The following is an 11,020-nucleotide window of genomic DNA, read 5'->3' on the forward strand; positions in this document are numbered from 1 at the left end:
AAACTCCTCCGACGTCTGAGTCTTCCCCTCCGGCGGCCCCGAAGCCACCAGCCTCGCGTCAATGCGAGGGTAGTGGGTCTTCACGGAGGCGTACGCCATTTGGGCACCTTCCAGGCACGCGGATCATTTCCAACAAAGAGCTCGGGGTCCGATGTCTTAAGGTCGGGCCAACAGGCCGAAGAAACTGGTTGGCAGCGGCTCCACAGGCCACAGATGAACACAAAGGTCCTCCATGGCCGTTTTCGCCATGCGGTAGAGCTGCATCAACTGCTTCATTTGATCATTGATCAGTGGCGAATGCGACGGCGCCTGGAATTGCTGCCAGAACGCCCTCTCCGTGGCATATGCCCATCTTGGGTGGCGTAGTGACGGTCGGCGTCCAATGCACTTCGAGGCAGATCTGCGAAGGCCTCTACAAATTGCCAGAGTTGAGTCAGCTCGATGGACCCATTGCGACCAAAAACACACTGCAGCAAGTACGGCTTACCGGCGGCGATTTGCCTCACTTGCTGAAGCACCTCACGGTCGGCCCGGGCTTGGGACTGGACCTCGGCGTGCGTCAATATCAGCTTCTCGAAATCAACAACCGCTTTCTTCTTGTCCTCCTGGAGGGCGTCCCGTTCCAAGTAGACGCCCTTCAGGCTGTCCTCGACCTCGGTGACCCGGGCCTGGTCCTTGCCGCAGGCCACCCTTTCTTCGGCCAGCTCTTTGCTGGCCTTGGCCGCCGCAGCCTTCTACTGCTCGGCTTCTTGCCGAGCTCTTTGTAGCTCGGCCTTGAGGGACTCAAGCTCCGTGGTGGCAGTTGTTATCATATAGGCCCGAGATTACAACTAAAGCTCAAACAACGATGAAAGATACATTATTTCGTATTGTAAACTTCGGTTACCTTGGGCACTTTCGATCTGCTTTTGCATCAGATCGAGGTCCTCTTCGGACCGCTTCAGCTTCATCTCCGCCAATTCCTCGGAGACAGAGCTCGGAGCCGAAGTAGAGGCCTGCGCATATGATTGAAATAATTAGCCATCCAAGCTCGATTTTGATCCTTTGATAACTTTATATCAAGCCAACCAGAGTTGTCGGGGGCTATTAAGCGGCCAACTTCACGCATACAACAAGATGACCCCAAGTCAGTTCTTTATAACCAACTTAGGGCTCGGGGGCTACTGGTAGCTACGCTATAAGCTATCGCATTGTCTTCGGACAGGAGTTTTTTTAGCTGCGCCTGAAGAAGGCTAACGCGAAATTGAATATATATACAAGAAGGTGAATCGGAAGTGTGGCAAACATACCTCGAAAGCTGTAAGAAGACCCTTGAAGGCCTCTTGCATTCCAGCCTCCACGGACCAGAAGCTCCCCAGCGCCGCGCCAATCAGGGCACGTTGCTCTTCTAGGATGGAGGAGCTTGCCACGGCGACCTCCATCTCCTCAGGCCACCCCATCACGACCTACTTTGAAGTAGGAGGGGAAGGCTAAGCACTTTGGTTCCACCCGCCGTGGTGTCAAGGACGGTAACCTTGGGCTGCTTTGGCAGCTCCAGAGTGATCTAGGCCGAGGATCCACCTCGGCCCACCTCGTCTTCTATAACCACGGGGACTTCCTCCCCGTGGTCTTCGGCTACCGAGGTCTGGACCTCGGCCAATGAACCGCCGGCGCCCACCCCCGTGTTGTCAACGGTGGGGGTTGGGCGCAACGTCGCTTCCCCCAGCCCGTCAGGGGCAGAGGGGGGAATGGGACGCTCCACGGACCCACTCTCTTCCATAGAGGGCGGACAAGCTCCAAAGACTAATCAGTAATCGGGCATTTACACAATACCTATAAACAGTGCCGGCCTCGCTCTGCGCAGCTGGGCAAGGGGGTCCTCCGAGGTGTCAGAGAGGGTCAGCTGAGCGGGCTCGGGTCGTTGACCGACCGGCGCGCCCGAGGCCGTGCACAGTTTCCTATGGGATTGGTGTGTGCCTCCTCAATGAGGTCCTCGGACGCCGTTCTCTTCCTCTTCGGAGAGACCGCCTCCTCTTCTTCGTCTTCCGTCTCCTCCTCGTGGGTGGAGGAGACATGGGTGTCCTCGGACCAGGCCCCGAAGTGCCTCGGAGGCGCCTACTGGCCTTCCCCTTTGGCTGCTTCGGCTCCTTGGCCGGAACCACGTACTGCTCCTCGGCCAAGAACGCCGTGAGCTGGGGAGTTCTCGCCTCCTCTGGCAGTGACGTCGGGCACAGCATTTGCTGTCTGTGAAGGGAGGAGAAGTTCAAAAAGTTCGATCAAGATACATCCACAAAATACAAGACGAGAATATAAGGCCCTATGGTAGAAATTACCTCGTTGGCGTCGTGCGCGGCGTCGAAGCCGCAGTCCCTCCCCTCTATGGGGAAATCGTGTTTGGACGGCTTGAAAAGCGCCGTCCACATCCCAGACAGGGATGTGCGGAAAAAAATACTTCACGAGCGGCTTGTCTGCGGACTTGTGAACCCACATCGGACTCACCGAAGTTGGAGTGGCAAGATGCAGCGATGGAGCATGACGTCAGCTTGATCTTCTTCTTGTCTGCCAGAAACTGGATCTTCTGCTGCAGCAAGGTCACGTCGTCGAAGTTGCCCCAGTCGATACCCTTCCTCTTCCAAGAAACCAGCCTCCTCGAAGGGTCAGCCAAGAAGGCTGGGACTTCGGCCTTACCGCCGGCGACTGGCTCGGTGACGTAGAACCAGTCACGTTACCACTCCTGATGGTTTCGACAAAGGTTCCTTTCGACAAAGGTTCGCCGGCCACTGGACTTCAGCTTAATGCCGAAGGTTTTCAGCCACGGCCCAAAGTAGGGCTCGACGCGGAGGAAGGCCTCGCAAACGATTAAGAAGGATGCGAGGTGGAGGATGGAGTTTGGCGCCAGATGGTGGAAATCCAGCCCATAATAGTAGAGGATCCCATGCACAAAGGGGTGCAGCGGGAACCCCATACCTCTGATGAGGTGGGGAACGAAAATGACCCTCTCCCACGGCTTGGGGTGGGTGCTCGCTGGTCCTTCTCCGATGGCCGGGTCGCAACGTTGGCGGGGATGTACCCCACACTCCGCAGCTCCAGGATGGTGCCCTCCATGACGGTGGAGCCAGCCCGGTGCCCCTTCAAGGTGGCGTCGGCCATGGCCGGAAAGGGAAGCTTTGGACATGAGAGAGGCGAGTGGATTGAGGATTGGATCTGGGCGCTGGAGCTCAGGAGGCAGTAGGCAAGGGAGGAACGGAAGCGTGGATTGTCAAGGGCTCCCTTTTCACTCTTATAGGCCTGTGAAAGGCCAAGAGTCCCCTTACTACGCCGTTAAAATCGCAACGCCTCAATACAGAAACGCCATTATGCGCGTGGGGTGAAACAAAATCTTGATGATATCCCCAAAATACGAGCACGATCTCTGTTTTGATAAGACGTGCCAATGAAAAACCGCCTCGGGCCGCGAATCGAGCAAGGAGTTACCGACCCACTTTGGTATAAGAAGTGACGCTTCGGGAAAAGTTGTCAAGCTAAGGGCACCATTCACACCTAGGTGGATGGCCTTCGAGGCTAAGTTAGCTCGCGTCCTCGGATGCTAGGGGGATTGGCTAACACATGGTTGAAGAATTGTTCCCTTTGGGAATTAATCTGGTTAGAGCCTGTTGGCGGGAGAGGATCTCATACCGAAATTATTTGAAGGAATTAACCTGTCAAGCCGAAGACTCTGGAGCCGAAGTCACGTGTCTGATGTTGCCCTTGGCATTGAAGATCGGTTCGGGGGCTACTGACGGTGTCCTGGACTAGGGGGTACCGACCTAGTCGACCCACAGTCCATGGGGCCCACCATTTCTCTAGAAGGACTCCAAAAGCCTCATACCTCAGCATAATGAAGAAGGATTCTACCAAAGACTTGAAGTGTACTCCAAGACTTGCATCGGCTCGGCGGCGCATGTAACCCTAGATTGACAACCGACCATGTGTAATCCTAGGTACCCCCCCAGTGTCTATATAAACTGGGAGGTCTTGTCCGTAGGGGGAGGATCACAATTGCAACCACCTAGCCTTAGGGTTAGAACATTACTTACAATCTCGAGGTAGATCACGCCTGTACTCGATACATCATCATCAATATAATCAAGCAGGACGTAGGGTATTACCTCTTCGAGAGGGCCTAAACCTGGGTAAATACGGTCTCCTTCGTCCCCTGTTATCCATAGATCCGAGATCCACAGCTCGGGACCCCCTACCCCGAGGTCTGTCGGTTTTAGTACCGACACAGGAGATTTTGGGCTTTCACCCGGGCCATGGAGGTCGAGGGCAAGGGGAGGATCACAACGCACCTTCAGGAAGGGTAGCAATGCCCAAAGCATTGCCGACATCGTGGCCACCATCGCCAGCTAGGAGATACCCACAATCCAAATCCAGAGCCCCCCATCGCCCCACCCTGCAGCAACAACAGCACCCGGAAGTCGTTGTCATCTTGGGCTGGCGGGGCAAGTGTGGAACTAGAGCAAAGGACACCGTCTTCGGATCAATGCATAGGGCCACCGGGGAAACCACATCATCGAGCCCCACGTCCGCCGCCATCTTGTTGCTCGAACAGCCAAGGAGGGCGGCCCCCAGCATCCGCGTCGGCCACCCGCCACCGGGAGGGAGGCGCGCTCACCGACTGAGGTCGTCGCCTCAGATCTGCACACACCACGCGTAGCCCGCCCGCCCCCACACGCCCGCGGAGAGGAGACCCCATGCGGCACGTGCGAGCCATCGCACCTGCCAGACCCGTCACAGCTCAGCCCCGCAGCCACCACGCGCCATGCCGGCCTGGCCTACGCTAGTTCTCGTGGCCCGCGTGCCGCCAAACCAAGCGAAAGTGAGAGAAGCCTCCCCCCCCCCCCCCCCCCGCCCGCACGCCGCCAGCGCCACGCGGTCTTAGCCCGACGACTGCTGCCTGCGGAGGCGAGGGGCTAGAGAAGAGGGAGAGGGTGCCCGGTGGCTAGGGTTGAGCCCTCGGGTCACCGCAGGGGGCACCACTATTCATCCTCATCGCGGACGTGCTCGGGGCCATGTTTTGTATGGCGGAGGAATGCCACATATTTTAGCCTCTCGACAAGTTCTGCGTGTGGCACCGGCTGGTGGGCTTGGATTCCGTCGGCTGGCAGGGAGTCGGCGCCAGAGGGAGATCAACTCGGTGATCATCATCGGCCTTGGCTTGAGTTCATCTGGATCGAGTGATACAAACGTGTCTTGGAAAACATTTGTTCTCGCCCGTGTTGTGCAGGTGGTGGCCAGACTCGTGCGGAATTAGCGTTGTGGGTTCTAGCACGACGTTGACGCCGTGAGTTACATGGCAAGTAGTTGGTTGCGGAGAGACCACGCCAGGCATATGACGGTCCAACATCGATTCTGCCAAGAACTTGACAGTGAGCTGTCAGTATGGTGCCTGGATGGATCTGTTGCCCTTGGTTTCCTTGGCCGTCTAGAATGGACATTGGAACATCGTGTTCCGACACACTTTTGGGCAGGCAGAGACTGTAGAGTCGGCTAGATTGCGGGCTACCCTCCCGCCAGTGCTACCAGATTATCCGGATACCGTGTCCTAGAGTATTTCCCCTTTCGGGGTATTCTCTGTGAGCTCGGCCTACCGGGCTTTATGCCGTGCGCCCATTCTTACATGGACTAAGCCTCTGTGGAAGGCCCCGTTGCCCCTAAAGATCAAGATCTTTGCGTGGCAACTGTTGTGAGACCGCCTGCCCTCTGGGACGGAGGTGCTTAAGCGGCACTGGCCGGGCAATTGCTTATGCCCCTTGTGTGGCGTCCCGAAGACCGGGTACCACATCCTGCTCTCGTGCACTGCAGCACGTGTCCTCTAGAGTTTCGCCCGCGAGGCTCTGGGCCTGATTGCGAGGCCCTAGACCTTGGGGAGTTTCTTGAAGCCGGGGCTAACCAGGCCGGGCAAAAATGCCGCCTATCCTAGCTTATATTTGCAGCGATGTCATGGACTTTATGGATGACGCGTAATAAAATGGTGATTGAGCGGGTCTTTCAACGGCAGGCCTCTGACTAGTTCTTCTAATTCCTTGCTTTTTTGCAGCATTGGCACCCGCTCACTAGATAGCGGGACCATGTCTGTCTTGGGCTCATGCTGGATGCGCGCTGACTACCACGCGATGGCTCGCTTCTCCATAGTGCCGATATGCCTACTGCCACTAGGTGGCTTTTTTCTTATTCCTTTTATGCTTTCTTTGGGCATGATTTTGTTGTTGCCCTAGCCAGCCGTACGTGCTGCTTTGTCACTATGTATTGGGATGTTTGCTTTATCTACAAAGCGGGGCGAGCCTATTTCGAGAAGAGCGCAAGGTAGTCTGAGCTGAGCTGAATCCATCGCTAGCATATGGTGTCGGGGACGGTGGATGCCGCCGCCGGACCAAATGGACTACACGCCATATTTCATAGTCCTACTACAGTAGTACCCTGATTCTTGGAAGAGGATTTGTGGCTCTCGAGTGCCACACAACCCTATATGAATATAGAATTAAAAGACATATTAGGAAAAAAGACAAAAAATTCGTATGCATGGAAAAGAAACTAGATGTAACGTATGTCCGACCATAATTCCTGTGCCGCGGATACCACGGGCACCCATTCCCCACGAAAATGAACACAGGTGTACCATGGGCACTCATGTTTCATATCCCAACAATTTAGAATTCTTTGAAATTTCCTAATCTTTTTTAATGCATTTTCATATAGGGGTGTGTGCACCCGGGTGCTCCAACGCATTTCCTCCTTATTCTTCTGCTACCTTGCTCGTCTAGCAGTAATACAATGGGTCTAAAGCTGCACGATTTCTCTAGTAACATGATTCAAATTTTCTACTTAGGGCAACTCCAACCGATCCCCTATCCGGCGTTAGAGGAGGATAATTTCGGCTTTTCTCCTCTAACGCGCACCTAGCCGATCCCCAATAACCGTTAGCAGAGGATAAATTATACTCCGGCGCCTATCCCACCCCTATTTTACTCCGCCGCTACCGCACAGAACATAACTCTCGGGCCTCTCCCTCACCACTACCTCTTCGCCGGCCCCCGCCGCTATCGCGTTGCCTCCCTTGGCCCTTGCCGCCTTTCTGCCCGAAACCCAGCCCGTTCGTCCACCGTCGCCGGAATCAGGTGAAACGCCGCCGCCGTCGCCATAACCGATTCGTCGGATTGATTCATTTTTTCTTCCTCTTTGGCGGGCGCCGCTCCCGGCCTTGCTTCCGCGCCGCTGCAGGTCATTTTCACGCTTCGCCACCCACCGGTTTGTTCGAAATGACGGCGGCTGGCCAGTGCATCACCACCGCACCGCAAGTGTAAAACGAATTGCCTAGGTGAGTTTTTTTGCTCATTTATTTTTTAACCAAGCCATTTGGATTGAACCTAGCCGTTTGAATTGTAGATGAAGAGGTTGAGGGAGATGGTCTTCGAAGACTCGTCGTCATCCGAAGAGGAAGAAGACGATGAAGACTTTAAAACCCTTTTAGGCATGATTTTCAATGATGATATTCGGCGCCCTAGGAGAGGATCACGGTTTGGCCGCATGCACATCAACCGTGATAGAGCAGAGGGTCATGCCAAGATCATGAGAGACTATTTTACTTCGAAGCCAACCTATCTAGGGAAGTACTTTCGTCGGCGCTTTCGGACGCACACAAGTCTTTTTCTGACGATTGCAGAAGCCATTGAGAAGTATGATGACTGGTTCAAGCTCCTGAGAAATGCAAGTGGAGAGATGAGTGCAAGTCCTCTGATGAAGTGCATTGCGGTTGTTCGAGTCTTGGCATATGGGTGTTCAGCCGATGCCGTTGACGACTATGTCCGCATTGCTGAAGACACAATCTTGGAGGCTGTTTGAAGGTTCACTAAAGCAGTGATCGATGTTTTTGGACCCGAGTACTTGAGAGCACCCACCGAGGAAGACACCCAGAGGCTGATGACCGAGAGTGAAGCAAGAGGATGGCCAAGGATGCTTGGATCACTTGACTGTATGCACTGGACATGGAAAAATTGTCCTACATGGTGGAAGGGTCAGTACAAAGGCCACTGCAACGATCCAACGATCATTCTTGAGGCAGTTGCATCGAAGGATCTTTGGATATGGCATTCATTCTTTGGTTTGTCTGGCTCTCACAATGACTTGAATGTGCTGTCAAGATCACCACTGTTTTGTAGGCTTATTACAGGAGATGCTCCTGCTTGCAACTACTCGGTCAATGGGCACAACTACTCGATGGATTACTACCTTGCGGATAGCATCTATCCACCATGGGCTGCATTAGTCAAAACAATTCCGCGTCCAAAAGGTAACAAAAATATTCACTTTACCCAATGTCAAGAGTCTGCTAGGAAAGATGTGGAGAGAGCCTTAGGTGTGCTCCAGAAGCGCTTTGCAATTGTTCGTGGCCCTGCCAAGTACTGAGCTTCAAGGTTCTATGGTAGATCATGACTTGTTGCATCATATTGCATAACATGATCATCGAAGACGAGAGGGAGATGCCTGAGAACTTTCGGTACATCACCAACGGGACTCCGATTGAGCCAGAGTATGATCCAAATAGGATCCTGACATTCCTTGAAGAGCATCGCAAGATCGAGAACCGACAAGTTCATGCTCAGCTCCAAGATGATCTTATTGAACATCAATGGCAATGTCATAGCGCTTCCTAGTTGTTCTGTCACATGTTATTTGCTACTCCCTCCGTCCCAAAATTCTTGTCTTAGATTTGTCTAGATATGGATGTATCTATACTAAAACATGACTTGATACATCCGTATTTAGACAAATCTAAGACAAGAATTTTGGGACGGAGGGAGTACATTTGGACCATTCGACGTGTTTAAATTTGAATAATTCGGTTTGTAAACTTTGCATTTGGTTTGTAAACTATATTCGTGATTTGGTTGAACATTCAGTTTCTATACGTGTGCTAATATGTAGTTGCAATGTATACTAGAATTGCATAAGTTTAGAAAAAACAAAAATGTACTCCGTTATATATATAGGGGATCGGTTAGGTCCGGCCAAAACTTAGTGGAGTAAAAATACTCCAGTAAGGGTTTACTCGGCCGGATCCTCCTTTATTAGGGTCGGTTAGAGTTGCCCTTATGCTATAGTTTACCTATCCCTTTCACGTGAGTACCTACCGTGTGGATTGAATGCAAAAGGGGGAATATCGCTTTCGAACTATCACCTAACAATTACTCCTATAAGTCAACATAAACCGATGAGCTTAATAAACTGAAAATGAGGGGGCAGTAAGTAAATATAATTTTACAAGTTAAAAAACAGAAGGAAAAACTAGGAACACTAAATTCAATACCTCCGGGTATAGTGGCAGCAATCACACCTAGCTCGGCGAAAAACCATAGGCCGTACCTGACAGGCTTGGGGTATTCACTCATACACAGCTCCGCGAGGTGCCTTCCTAAAGTAGATTATGTGAAGACATATGCTAAGCTTCATACTAAATACAAAACAGTATAATTTTGCATCAAGAGCACATTGATTATCTCACCTGTAACGATGCCAAGCTTCGCTGCCAACGACTGTATAATCAACACGAAGATGAACCCGAATAAGAGTACCCATAATAACTGAAAGAAATTACAATGTTCAGGCCCCAGTTATTCCAGCACGACGGGTGAAATAGTTTTAACATTTTGGATAATTTATTTATACCTCATATCTGTGACTGTATCCAGCCTGCAAATCAGTTTGCACTGTTGGTTTTGCAAAGTTTAAACTGTCAGAATGCAATAAACAAACATTGGAAAGAAAATATACAGTAGTGTTTTCATATTGTTTAGTGGCGATGAATTACATCTGTTCATCATCTTTTTAGCAAGATAAGTTGGCATAAACATGAGAACATTTTAAAGTCCAGTGGAGAGACGATGGAAGGAGACAAGGCTGGTTGGGCTTACAGTTGCTAGGATCCAGGTAAGCCATGGAGATGAGAAATCCTGGTCCAACGTATGCTAGAAATCTCTTCCACCTAGGCCCCTGCTCAATAGTACAAGTGAACGCAAAGTTTAGTTTATTTTGTGTACTGCATCACTAACGTCTAAATTCAATTCCACAAAATTCAATTCCACCTGGGCGTTGCTTTATATATAAAACGGGGCGAAAGCTATAAAAAAACTAACGACTCAAATTCGCAGAACCGAAGGCCTTCTGCCTATCGTCAAATGAGACTACACAAAGATGAGCAGAAACTATCCGTCAGAGAACTAATTGATCACTAATTAGCGCGCCTCTGCCAGCAAGAAAAACATTACAAATCCAAAGAAATTATCCATCAGATAATAACTAAAGAAAATCACTAAGTATCCGTCAGAGAAACCGCATAGGGGAGCGATGAGGAGCAAACACTACCTGGACGTGGACGCCGCCGGCCGCATCATCGCCTTGTTGCCCAGAAGAAGCGACCGTCGACGCTGCCGCTGCCTCCATCTCTATCACGTCGCCGTCGGCGATGGCCACGGCCCTCCCATTCCCGTCCTGCTGCTGCCCTCCGTCCCTTCCGATGCTTCCCCTCTCTTCCATTTCTCTTCTCGCCTTCTGGGATGCACTCCGTGTGCTAACATAGGCTTGACTTTGACTTTTCTCATCGAGGCTGGCTTTGTATCCATTCCAATCCAAGATGCAAGCTGCACTCAAGGTCAACTCTCCGTTTTGTTTACACAAAGATGTACATATATAATGCGATATGGATGGATTCGGTGAGCACGCGTCTAAGATCAAAGTCGTCTCTCGGGCAGGCAGCTCCTCTATTCTAGTATAATAATAATGCCGTGATCGCTGTTGTTTCGGACATACGCCCCTTAATTCATCTAGGGCGTATTTGGTTGCCCGCATCGAACCCAACTAGACCCGCGCGGGAAGAAGGAGGTCTGTTTGGTTGCCTGGATTCACTGTTGGGCCTGTATCGCACGTTTTTTAAAGCAGTCCAGGCCCGGCTCGCTGGAAACGCTCGGATGAGCAGTTTCTCACGAGCCAGGCTGAGCGCGGC

At 51.8% G+C, this 11,020-nt stretch overlaps 1 protein-coding gene across 4 annotated transcripts in view; it reads right to left on the reverse strand.

Moving 5' to 3' along the window:
• The window catches only part of LOC109784071 (metal transporter Nramp4), a 37,818-nt gene extending 27,020 nt beyond the window's left edge, over positions 1 to 10,798 (reverse strand). For all 4 annotated transcript variants that reach the window (XR_002237810.4, XM_040403887.3, XM_020342673.4 and 1 more), the window contains exons 1-5: positions 10,384 to 10,798; positions 9,933 to 10,011; positions 9,688 to 9,728; positions 9,524 to 9,602; positions 9,329 to 9,433 (exon numbers count right to left, since the gene is read on the reverse strand). Coding sequence is in view for 3 of the 4 variants with exons in the window: in XM_040403887.3 (XP_040259821.1) it covers positions 9,329 to 9,433; positions 9,524 to 9,602; positions 9,688 to 9,728; positions 9,933 to 10,011; positions 10,384 to 10,554 (475 nt within the window). In the remaining variant the exon portion in view is untranslated. The remainder of the gene's footprint in view (positions 1 to 9,328; positions 9,434 to 9,523; positions 9,603 to 9,687; positions 9,729 to 9,932; positions 10,012 to 10,383) is intronic.
• Between the last annotated feature and the right edge of the window lie 222 nt (positions 10,799 to 11,020).

The sequence above is a fragment of the Aegilops tauschii genome, chromosome 3 (assembly GCF_002575655.3).
Source record: "Aegilops tauschii subsp. strangulata cultivar AL8/78 chromosome 3, Aet v6.0, whole genome shotgun sequence".
Taxonomy (NCBI): Eukaryota; Viridiplantae; Streptophyta; class Magnoliopsida; order Poales; family Poaceae; genus Aegilops; species Aegilops tauschii.